Source organism: Sinocyclocheilus anshuiensis, unplaced genomic scaffold (genome assembly GCF_001515605.1).
Source record: "Sinocyclocheilus anshuiensis isolate Anshui unplaced genomic scaffold, SAMN03320099.WGS_v1.1 scaffold1074, whole genome shotgun sequence".
Taxonomy (NCBI): domain Eukaryota; kingdom Metazoa; phylum Chordata; class Actinopteri; order Cypriniformes; family Cyprinidae; genus Sinocyclocheilus; species Sinocyclocheilus anshuiensis.
In genome coordinates, this window is record NW_015539894.1 from 576,498 (window position 1) to 594,732 (window position 18,235).

At 36.2% G+C, this 18,235-nt stretch overlaps 1 protein-coding gene across 3 annotated transcripts in view; it reads right to left on the minus strand.

The window, feature by feature from the left end:
• The window catches only part of LOC107685878 (gastrula zinc finger protein XlCGF8.2DB-like), a 33,852-nt gene extending 18,088 nt beyond the window's left edge, over positions 1 to 15,764 (minus strand). Inside the window, exons 1-4 of one of the 3 annotated variants that reach the window (XM_016482610.1) lie at positions 15,697 to 15,716; positions 15,519 to 15,586; positions 14,061 to 14,188; positions 2,259 to 3,459 (exon numbers count right to left, since the gene is read on the minus strand). In XM_016482610.1, coding sequence (XP_016338096.1) covers positions 2,426 to 3,459; positions 14,061 to 14,145 — 1,119 coding nt within the window. In that variant the 5' untranslated portion in view covers positions 14,146 to 14,188; positions 15,519 to 15,586; positions 15,697 to 15,716 and the 3' untranslated portion in view covers positions 2,259 to 2,425. Of the gene's footprint in view, positions 1 to 2,258; positions 3,460 to 14,060; positions 14,189 to 15,518; positions 15,587 to 15,696 lie in introns of those variants that run through there. The other 2 variants (XM_016482609.1, XM_016482611.1) reach the window with 2 other exon arrangements.
• Between the last annotated feature and the right edge of the window lie 2,471 nt (positions 15,765 to 18,235).

An 18,235-nucleotide genomic window follows, 5' to 3' on the forward strand; every position in this document is an offset into this window, starting at 1 on the left:
ACTAGCAACATGGGCACTATCTTCTCTAATACATTAGAAGCTGTTGCCCCCATCAAATTGAAAAAGGTTAGAGAAAAACGTACTGCGCCATGGTACAACAGTAATACCCACTCTCTCAAGAAAGAAACTCGTAGTCTTGAGCGCAAATGGAGAAAAACTAACTTGGAAGTTTTTAGAATTGCGTGGAAAAACAGTATGTCCAGCTATAGACAGGCTCTAAAAGCTGCCAGGGCCGAGCATATCCGCAAACCCATGTAACGTTATCTGCGCTGTGTTTTTTTTTAATGAGTAACCAGACGGACATCAGCTGACGGTTCGACTCTTCTTTTACTGATAAAACATAAAACAGTCTTTACAGTGTGTTTTCGCCCTTCTTGTCTTTTCTCTCCCATGCAGAGACAGTGCAGAAAGGGCAGAGAAAATGGTATAAAACTTTCATACAAAATTAATTTAACAACGAGTGACAAAACAGCATAACTGATAAAACACAAAACAGTCTTTACAGTGTGTTTTCGCCCTTCTTGTCCTTTCTGTTAAATGAATGTAAAGTGCAACGCAATTAGCACGTGCTTCAAGTGCATCGATCGACAGAAAACTGATCAAACTTAATGAAAATACAGAAATAATCAAATATACACGTAAAATAATGTCACAAATATGATTTAAACAGAGTATAAAAGTGATTTTAAGCAAAGATTAAATTAGATTAATCAGAGCTCATTAAAAACCCACCTCTCCCATGCAGAGACAGTGCCGAAAGGGAAGAGGAGTTGCAAAGACAGGAAATTAAGATTAACACTGCTGTCAGAAATTTAAAGGGGAAGGTGCACACACACAAACAAGCATATACATCGTGAACATTTTTGTGTAATTCTACATATGAAATGAACATATTACTTTCCATACCTGTTACACTCATAGAAAATAACCAAAACAATCCAAGGTTTTGATTTAGCACAGTGGCTAGATTAACAAATAACCAGACGCCACCCGATCTAAATATTCCCTCACAGTTTAATAGTAATGACTTTATGAATTTCTTCACTGATAAAATAGATAACATCAGAAATACAATAGCAAATGTAGATTCTACAGTGTATAATACTTCAGCTTCATTCATCGCACCAAAAGATAAACTGCAGTGCTTTACAACTATAGGACAGGAAGAGCTAAATAAACTTTTTTTTGAAGGTTATTAAGCCTATTATTAAGAAACCACAACTAGATCATGGTGAACTGGCAAATTACAGACCCATCTCAAATCTTCCTTTTATGTCTAAAATTTTAGAAAATGAGAAGAGATGATGCCAACCCCTCAAAGGACCTCAGATGATGGGGAGTCATCTCAATTATCACCAGTAAAATATGGAGCCAGTTGAGTCCTCTGCACAATGTGACTTTGCTGCAGCCTGGAACTGAACTGCTGGTTTCATCTGGCCAGAGGAGAACTGGCCACCCGACTGAGCCTGGTTTCTCTCAAGGATTTTAACTGCCTTTAACTGAAAAATTAGTGTTTACTATTGTCATTTTGCATTATTGACACTATTTTCCTAATTAATGCTGTTCAGTTGCTTTGACACAATCTGTATAGTTAAAAGCGCTATATAAATAAAGGTGACTTGACTTGACACATCTGTTCTGTGTTTCCTTGATTACGTTTCTCCTAGTTATTGAAGTCCTGTGTCTGCTTCAGGTCCTTGGTCCAGAATTGATTGTGTTTATCATTTGTGCCACATTTACTCCTGCGTTTTCTCTTAGTGGATTTTTATTTATTTATTAAGACTCCTGATTCTACTCCTTTGGCATGTGCTTTGATTCAGCACACATGACCGATAGCTTACTAGTTAAATATTTGTAGCACATTTTTAGTTTATGAAAGTAAACTTTGAAGTATATTCTCATTAAACTACTAGTTTAGTAGTTTCATATTGCAAGTTAACTTGTAAGATATTTTTAAGTGAACAACATTAAACTTACAGTTTATTATTTATAAATTAGTTTTGCATTTTAAGTATACTATTGTGTTCCTATCTAAGTGTTTGAACTTTAACTCTTTCCTTGCCAGCATTTTTTTTTTCAAGTTGCCAGCCAGTGACAGGATTTTTGACCATTTTCACAAAAAATTAAAATAAATAAATAAAAAATAGCCCCCAGAATATTTTGTTGTATCAATATCTGAACATACAGTGTATCAAAAGAAAGAACAGAGCCTCTGCTTTTAAGCAACAATAAACATTTAATGCTAACGTCATACATTTTTTAAATCAACACTTAAACGTGGATATGTTTCAGGGTCTGACATTTACATGACATTCATGTATGTAAAAGTGTGATTTATTTTTATTGGACTGATCCCAATCGAATTGTCTTTCTCCAGAGTGAATGCACAGATGATTGTTGAAATCGCTTCTTTTTCTAAACCTCATCACACTGAGGACAATGGCAGTTTCTTTCCGGAATGACTTTGCAAATGCCGTTTCAGTTCTGTGTGATATGTGAAACTCTTTTCACACTGAAGACACTTGTAAGGTTTCTCTCCAGTGTGAACTCTCATGTGAATATTAAGGTTTCCTTTAGCCATGAAACTCTTTCCACACTGAGGGCAGGTGAAAGGTTTCTCTCCAGTGTGAATTCTTATGTGACTCTCAAAGTTATCTCTGTGTGAGAAACTCTTTCCACACTGATGACATTCAAAACAGTTCTCTCCCGAGTGAATCCTCATGTGATTATTAAGATGTGCTTTATATCTGAAACACTTTCCACACTGATCACATACAAACGGCTTCTCTCCAGTGTGAATTCTCATGTGAGTCATAAGATTTCCTTTAATTGAGAAGCTCTTCCCACACAGTTTGCAGGTGTAAGGTTTCTCTCCAGTGTGAATTTTCACGTGGGCTTTAAGGGTTGTTTTCTGTGTAAAACTCTTTCCACACTGAAGACAAATGAAAGGCTTCTCTCCAGTATGGATGTTTAAGTGGCCTTTAAGGCTTTCACTTCGACTGAATCCCTTTCCACAGTGTTGACAGGTGAAAGGCTTCTCTCCAGTGTGAACTGTCATATGGGTCTTAAAGCTTTCTTTTCGTGAGAAGCTCTTTCCACACAGTTTGCAGGAGTAAGGCTTCTCTCCAGCGTGAATTCTCATGTGGGCATTAAGGTTTTTTTTCTGTGTAAAACTCCTTCCACACTGATGGCATATGATCAGATTCTCTCCAGTGTGGATTTTCAAGTGGCCTTTAAGGCTGTCTTTTCGACTGAATCCCTTTGCACAGTGTTGACAGGTGAAAGGCTTCTCTCCAGTGTGAACTCTCATCTGAACTTTAAGGCTTCTAGTTTCTGTTTTGTAAGTCTCTGAGTAGCTAAAAGAATTCTCTCCACCCATGAAATCATGATATTTCTCATACTGATCTTTCTCTTCCATTTCATTCAGTTCTTGACTCTCCTCTTTCAGTGGCATCAGGTCTAGGGTGAACAGAAACAAAAACAAGTGAACACCAGTGTAACAGCACTAAGACATGAAAGCCTTCAGACAGTAAAACATCAAATCCAACAATATATATGCTAGATCCTATACACACTAAACAAATGAAAAAGGACACGTCCCAAATACTTTAAAGATGGCAGTTACCAAACCATTTATAAAAACTAGAGATGCACCAATAGCAATAGCCGATTATCCAGAAAGATATCTGCCGATACCGATGCTGATTTTCTTAAGTAAAAAAATCCAGTAACCAATGCTGTAAACTATACAGGGAACCCTCTCATTTGGCACATTACTATAATATTAACGGTTAAAATTAACAACAGCTATTATATTGAACTGCTACTTATTTTTAGTTATCATAATTACACTCATATAAAAATTTAAATGTCTGTATACAACTCATTTGCACATGCTTCATGCCAGATGTATTCAAACATATATAACTATAAGTATACTGAACAAAATTATAAATGCAACACTTTTGTTTTTGTCCCCATTTTTCATGAGCTGAACTCAAAGATCTAAGACTTTTTCTATGCACACAAAAGGCCTATTTCTCTCAAATATTGTTCACAAATCTGTCTAAATCTGTGGCAAAAACAAAAGTGTTGCGTTTATAATTTTGTTCAGTGTAAATAGGCTCATCTTTAGTGTTTTTTTATATATATTTTTATACGCAACTAATAAAATGTGATCAGTGGATAACTTTACTTAGGTAAATACAACGTTAAGTGACATATTGCTCACAAGCTCTTTTATTGACGTCTTTCCGCGGATGAAACACTTATTGAGTGAATACATGAGACGTGATACATTTCGGTAAGTTGTAATGTATCTTGATGTTCATTCATGTTTATTTTGTGCTATAACTTGTATTAAATTGAAAGAGACTTGTGCTCCACGCTGCTGCTTAAACTTAAGCTGCTACAGAGATCTGTCACGTTATACTTCAAAGTGTCAAAACGTCATTCATTGTTTGAATTTCATGATAGAATGGACAGAATTTGAAAGATGAGACTGTTTCTTTTAGCAGAAGTAAGAGAGCACAAAGCTATTTGCGAATATTGAATAGAAGGTGCAGTACAAATAATGTTCAGTGTAGAGAAAAATGCGGATCTGGCAACCCTGGCTTGAACTACGGGTGACTCATAGGGTCAAATAGAGCCTGCTTTTATGGCGCTGTTTTTAACTGTTAATGCCTTATTGTCACATTAATTTTGACAGCCCTGATTTAAACATGAGGCATTTTCTTCACACACAGTATGAGCTGCAGTCTGACACATTTTTCCACCACCTTTTGATTGACAGGATATAAACGGCCCTGATATTGAATAATCGGCCGATAGTGAAAAAACATTGCTTTTATCGGCAGATACTGACCATGGCTGATACATCGGCGCATCTCTAATAAAAACCCACAGTACAGCATTGGACTGGGATCCCATGAAACCAGCGGGATCAGGCAGTTTTACCTTTGCTGCGGGTGGAACTGGGAGATAAAAAATATACCGCAGATCCCGAAAACATCAAAGTAGGTTTTTACTATACAAAACCAAAACAAGGCAAGTCTGATTTTCTGACAAATTTCCCAGGAGCTACTAAAAAAGTGGAAAAACTTTCTACGTTGCAAAAACACACAAAATTATTGGTATACAACGGGCACAAATCTGGCACCTGATCTGCTCTCCCGGGTCAAAGTAAGCTTTCCTATCAGAGATAAAGCACTTCTTCCTGCACAAACTAAACAAGATACTACTAAGAAATGTGTTATCACAGCGTTTTGAAAAAACTGTTATTGTTATTTGATAATTGTGTGTCATTGCAAATACATTTTAAAATGTTTTTGTATGTTCCGCTGCTGCCTATCAAAAGCTGAAAGTGTTTTATTAGGCTAATAAAAAATGAGCCCAGTTATTTGTTGTGTGGTGCTTTACTTTAGTCCAGGGGTCTTCAATGTTTTCAGGGAAAAGGAAATCTTAGGCCAGTGGTTCTCAATGCATCACTGCACATTTAGCATGTCTCCTTTGTCTGACACACCCATTTCAGCTCTTGTAGTCTCTACTAATGAGCTGATGACCTGAATCAGGTGTGTGTTGATCATGGAGACGCAGGAAGAGGGTTGAGGAGCACTGCCTTAAGCCCAGGACACACTGCACGATTTTGGGCTGTCCCAGACGAAAGATTGCCATTGTGAAACAATCGTGGCGATTTCTGTGATTTACAGCATTACTACTAGCAAATGTGTGTCCCATTACTATTTATTAAAAGATATGTAATATTGTGTATTGTCTACAAATATTGATGTTTTCTTTCTTTGGTTCTAACAAACTTGGGTACGACATGTATGCAGACTGTACGATGATGATACCTAGTGACTCGTAGTGGGACACTCACATAGACTGTATTGTGAAAAAGGCCCAACAGAGATTGTACTTCCTTCGCCAGCTGAGGAAGTTCAACCTGCCACAGGAGCTGCTCACACAGTTCTACTCAGCCGTCATTGAGTCTGTTCTGTGCACTTCAATAACTGTCTGGTTTGGCTCAGCTACAAAATCAGACATCAGAAGACTACAGAAAACGGTGCAGACTGCTGAGAGGATTAGTGGTGCTCCCCTGCCCACCCTTCAAGAACTGTATACATCCAGAGTGAGGAAAAGGGATCCCTCACATCCAAGCCATCTCCTTTTTGAACTTTTGCCGTCGGGTCGGCGCTACAGAGCACCAGGACTGCCAGGCACAAGAACAGTTTCTTCCCCCAGGAAATCCACCTCATGAACAGTTAAATGCTCTTCCCATTGTGCAATAGCACTTATATTTATTTGATACCACCCATCTTAGTCCATTCCTACATCTTATTTCATCTGTAGCACACCTGTACATACAATTTTTGTCTATTTATATACACTCACTGGCCACTTTATTAGGTACACCTTGCTAGTACCGGGTTGGACCCCCTTTTGCCTTCAGAACTGCCTTAATTCTTCGTGGCATAGATTCAACAAGGTGTTGGAAACATTCCTCAGAGATTTTGGTCCATATTGACATGATAGCATCACGCGGTTGCTGCAGATTTGTCGGCTGCACATCCATGATGCGAATCTCCCGTTCCGCCACATCCCAAAGGTGCTCTATTGGATTGAGATCTGGTGACTGCCATTTGAGTAAAGTGAACTCATTGTCATGTTCAAGAAACCAGTCTGAGATGATTTGAGCTTTGTGACATGGTGCATTATCCTGCTGGAAGTAGCCATCAGAAGATGGATACACTGTAGTCATAAAGGGATGGACATGGTCAGCAACAATACTCAGGTAGGCTGTGGCGTTTAAACGATGCTCAATTGGTACTAAGGGGCCCAAAGTGTGCCAAGAAAATATCCCCCACACCATTACACCACCACCACCAGCCTGAACTGTTGAGACAAGGCAGGATGGATCCATGCTTTCATGTTCTTTACGCCAAATTCTGACCCTACCTACTTAAACTGTAATGACTAATATGTTACGATATTCCTTATATTGATATAATTTAATTTAATTGTAATAATAATAATTTAAATTATTGTATTATATTGCATGTTGTTTAAGGAAAATAAAATATGTTCTTTCTATGGCTTCTGAGTTTCAATAAATAGACTTATAATGTGACTTGTGACTGCAGTGTATGATGATGATATAACACTTTTTTTAATAAATATTTTAATAAATAAAAAGGTATTCTTTCTATGGCTTTCAGATTTCAACAAATTAATTACATTTTTAGTGACTAGTATCAGTGTTATGTATGCACAATCATGCTGGGGTTTTTTTTTTATGAACAGAATACAACCTACTCTTAAATTGATTAATACGTTATATTATGTTAAGACAGTAGATCAGAACTACACACATTGTTGTACATGCATTACTGACTGTATATTACATTTCAGTGTAAAAATTGAGATTTATGCATGATAATAAACAACATGTTGTGATAAAAATCTCGATTCATTAATTGTTTGCACTTGTTGTAAATCATTTTCATGGATTTGCACAGTCACACATTTTTATTTAATTAGTCAGATAGACAATTAAACATTTACCTGAACTTAAGCTACAAGTTTATAAAAATTCATATTTGACTTTTACTGTGTGATGACAATTTGGAATCAAATGCGGTTCTCTAGTAAAGTACAGATGTACTGTGTAAGCAACGGCTCCACCATAACAAGAAGAGCAATGTACAGCAAGACACCTAAAGGTGGGGTAAGCGATTTCTGGTAGCCAATGTTGATATTTAAAATCACCAAAACAAACACGCCCCTACCCCAAAAGGGTCTCGCCCCTATTTTGATAGCTCTCGGCCCGAATCAGTTTTCTAAAGTGTTTTTGAAAAATCGCTTACCTCACCTTTAAGATTATTTACTAGGCTTAACTTTTACAAATAACTGGAATGGAATTCTAATATATTTATATATGATTATTTTTCTAGTATTCTATTAGTCTGCATAACGACAATTTTCACCTGAGATTCAGAGCCAAATTAAAGACTTTAAGCCCGGCTCACACTGTGTGATTTTGGCCACGATTTGTTCGTCTGAGACTAATTTTGAAAATCCTAAAAGATTCCTATAATCCTAGGCTAAAATCTGTCATTTTAAAATCTTTGATCGTTAGTTTGACATGTTGACCGACAGCCGATTAATGGCCGTTGCGATCAAATTTTACCTCCGATTAACTTCTGGCAGTGTCAGAAGATTTGGCGCACAGTCTTGCAGTGTGATTTCTCTCCTACGACGAACGTCAAACTGTCTTCGTTTTTCAAGACAAGCCATGATCAGAATTAATGCTAGAGATTTCTTCTATCCGCCATAAAGTCTGGCACTCCCGGCCACTGCTCACGGAATTCATATATGATTTGTTGCCTTTGCTATATGCCGCTGTTTTTATGTGGGTGTGTAGTGCTGCTTACACTATTCTTCTTAAATAAACCGGTATTGCTGCCATTTATATACTTTTTATGATAGCCAACATGCAAATCCTAAAAGATTCCTATAATCCTAGGCTAAAATCTGTCATTTTAAAATCTTTGATCGTTAGTTTGACATGTTGACCGACAGCCGATTAATGGCCGTTGCGATCAAATTTTACCTCCGATTAACTTCTGGCAGTGTCAGAAGATTTGGCGCACAGTCTTGCAGTGTGATTTCTCTCCTACGACGAACGTCAAACTGTCTTCGTTTTTCAAGACAAGCCATGATCAGAATTAATGCTAGAGATTTCTTCTAACCACATAAACTCCGGCGCTCTCGTCCTCCGCTCATGGAATTCATATGAATCGTTGCCTTAGCTATGATAAACACTGGTTGCGCTGCTGTTTTCATGTGGGTGTGTAGTGCTGCTTGCACTATTCTGCATAAATACGCCGGTATTGCCGCCATTCATATACTTTTAATGATATCCAACATTACAGCCCTGCGTGCAATGCAGCTCGCAGTCACTGAACGTGTATGGGTTGATAATGTAGAACTCCGGACAAGTTTTCTTGCGCGCACCCGTTTTTAACGCGTCTCGACTGTCATACAGTCTGATATTAATGACAACTGAGATCCCAGTGTGACATGATGATAATGTTCGTACAGTCTGACAAGTACAACAGGACTGAAGGACTTAAAAAAAAAATAAAAAAAATCGCACAGTGTGAGCCCGGCTTTAGTTTTACTTGTCTTGAAAAGTACAATCCTAAAGGACTTTTAAAAAAATCGCAGTGTGAGCCCAGCTTTAGAAAGATGACAGCATCATGTTATTTTTACACAGAGATCGGTAGCTCTATTAGTTAAATCTGTTGACTGTAACAGTTGAAAATGTATTCTTCAGACATTCCTCTTTAAATTCAATCAGTATAAGCTGTGTGCGAAGTAAAGCACATTTGGTTTTCAATCACTGAAAAAGGGTCAAATGTAAACTATTTGAACAAGGAGCTGCTTTGAGATCCCTATATCAATGGGACTGAACCATACAGGGTCTTGAAAATTAAGATTTCAAAAGAAAAGTTTGTTAGGAGCCAGAATTTATAATCATATTGAGATCATTTTAATACTTTCTCAGTTGCAGGCATGCAAACTTCGGGGAAAGAAAATAATATTTACAGCACTCAGGTTAGTTCAATGCAGTTGTTTTGATAGAAATAAACAAGACTTGGAGCTGTATTTAGATCACAGTCTCTCTAGAACTGAACCATCGAGGGCTTTAAAAATGATGTTGCCAAAAGGAACGTTTGTTAAGACCTAATATCTAAAAGGGCAGTAAGATATTTTGAACAGTCACCACTGGCACATATACAGCAAGAGAGATTGCAGAAGTCACCAGATTTCACTGACACTCTCCGTGTGAAAACAACAGCATCTCTCTGGAGTCATTTTCACACCGCTGTAATCTGACTCTAAATCTCAGGGGAAAATTGTCATTTTGACACTCCTCTACAAAAAGAGTGGATTACTCTGTAAAGATACATCCGTGACATTTATTATTTTGGTTTTCTTCTTCATTTAGGTATTTCTTTCACCAGAAAAAAAATATTCACAATATCAAAAATTTGAGCCGAGGACCTCTGGTTGAGTCCAGTAATGATTACAAGACCCTAATCTGATTAGGTGATCTGATTATGTGATGTGATTAAATTATCTGATTATGTGATGTGATTAAATGATCTGATTAAGTGATCTGATTAAATGACTGGATTAAGTGATCTGATTAAGTGATCTGATTAAATGATCTGATTAAATTATATGATTAATTGATGTGATTAAATGATCTGATTATGTGATGTGATTAAATGATCTGATTATATGATCTGATTAAATTATCTGATTATGTGATCTGATTAAGTGATCCAATTAAGTGATGTGACTAAATGATCTGATTATGTGATGTGATTAAAAGATCTGATTAAATGATCTGATTATGTGATGTGATTAAATGATCTGATTAAATGATCCGATTAAGTGATGTGATTAAATGATCTGATTAAATTAATTATCCGATTAAGTGATCTGATTAAGTGATCTCATTATGTGATGAGATTAAGTGATCTGATTAAATTATGTGATTAAATGATCTGATTAAGTGATCTGATTGTGATGTGATTAAGTGATGTGATTAAATTATCTGATTAAGTGATCTGATTAAATGATCCGATTAAGTGATCCGATTAAGTGATGTGATTAAGTGATCCGATTAAGTGATCCGATTAAGTGATCCGATTAAGTGATGTGATTAAGTGATCTGATTAAATGATCCGATTAAGTGATGTGATTAAGTGATCTGATTAAATGATCCGATTAAGTGATGTGATTAAGTGATCTGATTAAATGATCCGATTAAGTGATCCGATTAAGTGATCCGATTAAGTGATGTGATTAAATGATGTGATTAAATGATCTGATTAAATGATCCGATTAAGTGATGTGATTAAATTATCTGATTAAATGATCCGATTAAGTGATCCGATTGAGTGATGTGATTAAATGATCTGATTAAATTATCCGATTAAGTGATGTGATTAAATGATCTGATTATGTGATGTGATTAAATTATCTGATTAAATTATCCGATTAAGTGATCCGATTAAGTGATGTGATTAAATGATGTGATTAAATGATCTGATTAAATTATCTGATTAAATTATCCGATTAAGTGATCTGATTAAGTGATCTGATTATGTGATGTGATTAAGTGATCTGATTAAATTATGTGATTAAATGATCCGATTAAGTGATCCGATTAAGTGATGTGATTAAGTGATCTGATTAAATGATCTGATTAAATGTTTTGAGAGGTGAATATGTCATCATAACATCATAACAGTGATGTTTTAGATTTTTTTGTAGAAGTGACACGGACTGGTCCTTGTTTGTTACTGACGTTTTAGTTTGCTTTCAGCAACTACCGACAAGAGATGGCAGTCTGTCAGAAATCTCGCCACAGAAAAGAAACTGCATGTCATATAACTTAATCAAAGCACATCATTGGCTAGACTAAGGTCTTCTCTTTCCAACAAAAAAAAACGAGAATGTTCTCTTAAAGAGACAGTGGCAAGGAAATTAACACAAAGAGTATGTTGCCATATGGCTACACCATGCGGTAGAGGGTTAAATGATCCGATTAAGTGATCCGATTAAGTGATCCGATTAAGTGATGTGATTAAATGATCTGATTAAATGATCCGATTAAGTGATGTGATTAAATTATCTGATTAAATGATCTGATTAAATGACCCGATTAAGTGATCTGATTAAGTGATCTGATTAAAGTATGTGATTAAATGATCCGATTAAGTGATCTGATTAAGTGATCTGATTATGTGATGTGATTAAGTGATGTGATTAAATGATCTGATTAAGTGATCGGATTAAATGATCTGATTAAGTGATCTGATTAAGTGATCCGATTAAGTGATGTGATTAAGTGATCTGATTAAATGATCCGATTAAGTGATGTGATTAAATGATCTGATTAAATTATCTGATGAAGTGATCTGATTAAATGATCTGATTAAGTGATCGGATTAAATGATCTGATTAAGTGATCCGATTAAGTGATGTGATTAAGTGATCTGATTAAATGATCCGATTAAGTGATGTGATTAAATGATCCGATTAAGTGATCCGATTATGTGATCTGATTAAATGATCCGATTATGTGATCTGATTAAATGATCTGATTATGTGATCTGATTATGTGATTTGATTAAATGATCTGATTATGTGATTAAATAATCTGATTATGTGATCTGATTAAGTGATTAAATGATCCGATTAAGTGATCCTATTATGTGATGTGATTAAATTATCTGATTATGTGATGTGATTAAATGATCTGATTATGTGATGTGATTAAATGATCCGATTAAGTGATGTGATTAAATTATCTGATTAAATGATCCGATTAAGTGATGTGATTAAATGATCCGATTAAATTATCTGATTAAGTGATCCGATTATGTGATCTGATTATGTGATGTGATTAAATTATCTGATTATGTGATCTGATTAAATGATCTAATTATGTGATCTGATTAAATGATCTGATTATGTGATCTGATTATGTGATGTGATTAAATGATCTGATTAAATGATCTGATTATGTGATCTGATTATGTGATCCGATTAAATGATCTGATTATGTGATCTGATTATGTGATCTGATTAAATGATCTGATTATGTGATCTGATTAAATGATCCGATTAAATGATCTGATTAAGTGATCTGATTAAATGATCCGATTAAGTGATGTGATTAAATGATGTGATTAAATGATCTGATTAAATGATCCGATTAAGTGATCCGATTAAGTGATGTGATTAAATGATCTGATTAAATGATCTGATTATGTGATCTGATTAAATGATCCGATTAAATGATCTGATTATGTGATCTGATTATGTGATGTGATTAAATGATCTGATTACATGATCTGATTATGTGATCTGATTAAATGATCGGATTAAGTGATGTGATTAAGTGATCTGATTAAATGATCTGATTAAGTGACTTTGAAGATGGGAAAAAATCTACTATCAACAATAAATGTGAAATTAATCACTTACATTTCACAGCTTGCTTTTTGCAAAATAAAAGTATTTGTTATATTTGCATAATTTAGTGATATAAATGAATTATATTTTAATTGTTTTTAGTTCAGAAGTAGATATTGGGTTTAATGTTGCACAAAATACTTTTTTTTTTTTGGCTATTTATTGTTTACCATGATTTAATGTGTGACAAAATAACAAGACAAATAGAGATAAAGAGACTCATGACACAGAATGACTTATGCCGAGTTCACACTGCACGATTTTCAAAGACGTCGCATCACTGTTGGTTTCACACTGAACGACTATCTGGGGTAGCATTCAGTTGTTGCTGTGTTCACTGCACTATGGAACGACGACAGGAGGTTACACACTGCATGACTTTACAACAGGGAGAATCACTTTTTCGCTACAAAACCCGCCCAATTACTACTCAAAATTAGCCTGAAAATAGCCCAATTGCTTTCGAGGGGGTCCCCCAGTAAAAATCGTGTTCGAGGGGTAAAATACAAATTTTTTTGGCGGGGTTCTCCTGGTACAATTCACATTCCATGGCCTAAATATCACGTTATTGGGGTCGCTTCAACCTGCTGACATAAAAAACAACCGGCGGCAATCGCGGATTTGGCAACACTGGTCCGCAAACTACGTTTCATATAACTCCTCCCCAAACTTCCCGCTGCCCTGTATCTTGGTCTCTCATTGGCTGTAGTTCATCGCCAATGTGTTTTTCAGTCAGAACTCATTTCACACAGCGTGATTGTGAATCGCCGACAGCTCCAGATATTAAGCATGCCAAATATTTCACGGGCGTCGGCGACGCGTCAGCGATTCCCTCAGATCGCGTCTTTGATAATTCACACTGCATGATTGTCACTCGCGTGAACGAGCACCGATTTGCCTCCAATTTCGGGCATTTGTCTGCGATTTGTCGGCGAGTGAAAAATCGGACTAAAATCGTGCAGTGTGAACTCGGCATAAAGAAAGACTTTGAGGATGAAACCAACCTGTTTGTTCCTCAGGATCTTCATGTTTGACTCGGAAAGCTTCTTCAATCTGCACGTCTTCTCTCTCTTCTTTAATAAACGCCATCTTTATAATAGTGCGTCTCTCAGTCGCTTCAGCACGAGTTTTTCTGTGTTAAAGATCAGAATAATTAACAGATTATAAGAAGAAGAAGGAGAAGAAGAAGAAGGGTCAGCAGGAGTTTATCTGTGTGTTTAAGATCTGAATAATTAACAGCAAATAAAATAAACCCAATCTAAATCGCTGGGGTGTCTCAATCAGCTCCCGAGTTCAGTAGTCAGCACACTAGTTAGGGAGTCAGTCAGAGTGAGAGTTAATGGACTTAAATCACATGATTAGACAAAAACACTCAAAACTAGCACTACAAATTAATAAATGAACACAGATCATACAGACATTTAATATTTAGTCATTTATGATCTACATTTGGTGCGTATTGATTTGTAGATTATACTGAATTACACGTTCATGTAAACATTGTGAGTGTATTTGTAGAGGTTCATTACACGTTTGTGTTGTTTTTCTTGTTGTATTTAGATGCTGTACTGCAGTGATTCCAGCTTAAGACTCTGATAAACTTCGAGCAAATCCACAATTTGACCAAAGTGACACGTCTCACACAATAAATCACTCTCCCAGTTCCTCTTGCTCCAAATGAAAGAGCACTACATAGTAAAACACTTTCAAAGATAAAATCATCTGGATTTCACTGATGATCATTTGTTATAATTATATGATTTAGATCATTACTATACCCTTAATCCATCACACAAGCCATTTTAGTCTAACAATAATTAAGCTTTTGTTTTAAATCAATATAAACAGATACAGATAATATGCAATATAAATAAGTTTTGGAATCAGTAGATAAAGCTTTAAACATGACTACATATGAGTCTCTGTATATACAGGTGCATCTCTGTATTAGAATGTTGTGGAAAAGTTCATTTATTTCAGTAATTCAACTCAAATTGTGAAACTCATGTATTAAATCAATTCAATGCACACAGACTGAAGTAGTTTAAGTCTTTGGTTCTTTTAATTGTGATGATTTTGGCTCACATTTAACAAAAACCCACCAATTCACTATCTCAACAAATTAGAATATGGTGACATGCCAATCAGCTAATCAACTCAAAACACCTGCAAAGGTTTCCTGAGCCTTCAAAATGGTCTCTCAGTTTGGTTCACTAGGCTACACAATCATGGGGAAGACTGCTGATCTGACAGTTGTCCAGAAGTTTCCACGACATTCTAATTTATTGAGATGCACCTGTATATAGCCTGTTATCAATTATATAAACTAACTTCACAGCTTTTCTTTAAGCTGTCCTCTTTCATTGACAGCTCTTTTCATCTTTCAGTGTAAATGTGTTTCAATTCTTTATATTGTTCAACCTTTAATCTCGCGAGAAGTGAATCACAGCTTCATTACTCACCAGTGAGCAAGCAGCGTGTTTCTGATGAACTGCTTCTTTTCTGTGACTCATGTGTTACTCACACAAAACTGTTCATTAACAGTATTAGACACATCACAATGCTACATTCCGAAATAATGATTTCATTAAAAACTTCACTATAAACTGTCTAAACTGGGCTGCATTGATAAAAACAAACCTTTCTTCAGCAGAATCACAGATGCAGGAGCACGGCGCAGACTTATGACATCATGTCACCACACCAAAATAAAAGTCCTGTTCACACACTCAAATCGAAAACATATACAAGTGATAAGATTGAGGATTGATTGCAGATTTACAAACATAATTTTACTCCCCATAATAGTCCTCTATGGAATAACAGATACAAAGTGAAAAGAAAGAAATTAATCTTCTGTAAGGAACGAATGGTCTGTCTTCGATCTTATTGACTGGTAATGCTCTTTAAATGAAAAGGAATATAGAACTGATTAAAGCCGTACCTGTTGATTTGACAAACATATGACAGCACAGTTAGCTGTTACTCTTCATTTACACGTATTAAGAGTTCACTAGAAACACTGTAACTCTAGAGGAGTAGCCTACAGAAATATATACACACATGTTATGATGTTAGTGAAGTAAATGTTGTTTTGAGAAGAAAATACCTTCAGTGTCCAGTTCCAGCTATAGGAAACTCTCAGGTGAAGATCAGCAGAGTCTGTAATCGTGTCATTATATTGATATTATATTGCAGTAATTATATTGAAACGACTGATCATCGTTCATAAACGAGGCTTTAGAGTGGATGAACAAATGCACTGATGTGCCTTTGATAGAAAGAAAATGTATAATTTGGATGTATTTTAAAGAATACAGATAGTGATTATAGAATATATATATATATATATATCTATATATATATATATATATACAGTGTAAAAAATCAGGCAACACTCTGCTTTCAGGTTATGTGTGTGTGTTTCACTCAAACTCACCCCGTGGGAATACTCACTCCAGGGTGAACTCACAATATGAGAATCTGACATAATGGAATCCAGCCCTGAGCAACGATCGTTTCCTTGAGGCTCCTATTTCATATTAAAGCCATCAACTGCCTGTGTTTTTCGTTGTCATAACTCCTGACACAAATTAGGAAATTAGGCTACTGTCGCCATGAGATTTTAAGAATAAACCAGAGGACAAAAATTGAAACTTGAGTCTCAGACCTTTTTTCAGATAATGTGTGTGTGTTTACAATTAAACTAACAGTAACTTTGAGCTAACGTAACCAAAGAGCGCTTCAGTGTTCCGGCATCCTTCCACAGTCTATTTAGCGCTCAATTTAAATATTCAAGCATTCACATGTTCATGTTCTTCATTAATGCAGTTCATGAGTGAAAATGAAGCCCCACAGACCTGTCACACTATAATGACTCATTTGCATAAGTCCCTGGAGCATCATCTGGGCTCTACTCTTCCCTTATAAAGACAGAGAGCAGGTCTGACAGACTGCTCAACACCACTGAAGAAAATGTGACTGGGACATGAATTTACATTTAATAAAAAAAAAAGCATAAAACAATGTGATGACTTTGCCTCCTCACTTCAGAACACCACTGACACACACATTCATCCATTCATTCACCAACTGGGTCAGACAGAGACAACGGGGAGGCACCTGCAACCTCAGGGCAATCATATAATGCCATGGAAGAGGCAACAGGTCAGAAGGCATCCATAACAGCACCACTAGAAGTGCATCACTAGCTCTCAATGAAGACCCATCCACTCATTTTACCAGCCCTCCTCCTCTGACTTCAGTCAGCAGCCCTTCCACCATATCTGGCATTCCTCATATCAGGAGACCGAGAGAAGAAAAAATAGCTAATGAAATTGTATATCTCCTCAAAGAGGAACCAGCTAAAGGCGGAACTTTAAGAAAAGGTTTTTAACCGTCTTTGAGTCTAATTTGAAAAAACAAGTTTCTATGCCTAAGGCATAAAGGGAAAAAAAGCATTGCTCTTTCTTCCTATGTATGTTTCTACATTTTACAGTTTAAGCAATATTTATTGAGGTTTTCAATCACACACACACACACACACACACAAATATGTTATTTATTTATTCATTTATTTATGGGGAACTGTATGTAGGTGGTAATTTATACATGTTTATGTAAATCCATTCAGATGTACATAAGATAAGTTCATGTTATGCAGTAACATTCACATTGTGCATGTACAATAATTAATTTTATAATATAATTAATTTTATACACCATCATTTTCGTTTCTATAACGTGTGAATATATCCCCTATCGTATTCTACAACAAAAACAATCAGAGCACCTTGTTATCACTAGTTCTATGTTGATTTCCCGAGTCTGCTAGCCCGTTAGCATCGCCAGCGTGGTTGCCGCTAATCTCGCTTACATTGCTAATACTCTATTCAGACACATTACCATTGTTTTACTCACTGTTACTTGTTTTAATGGCGGATGTGTGTCTACCTTTGAGAGTTGGAGGCTGTAGAGAAGCAGATCCGCGACCTGGTGGAGAGGCAGACCCAGCTGAGAGAGCGGAGAGCCGCGCTGGAAACATCCCAGGCTGACGCTCACAAGTCCGAGGTAAGTATACAGCGCGCTGCTAATTCTCCCACCACCTCTACTCCGTGTGTAAACATTAGATCACTCTCACCCAAAGCAGTTATTGTAAATGAAATAATCACAGATAATC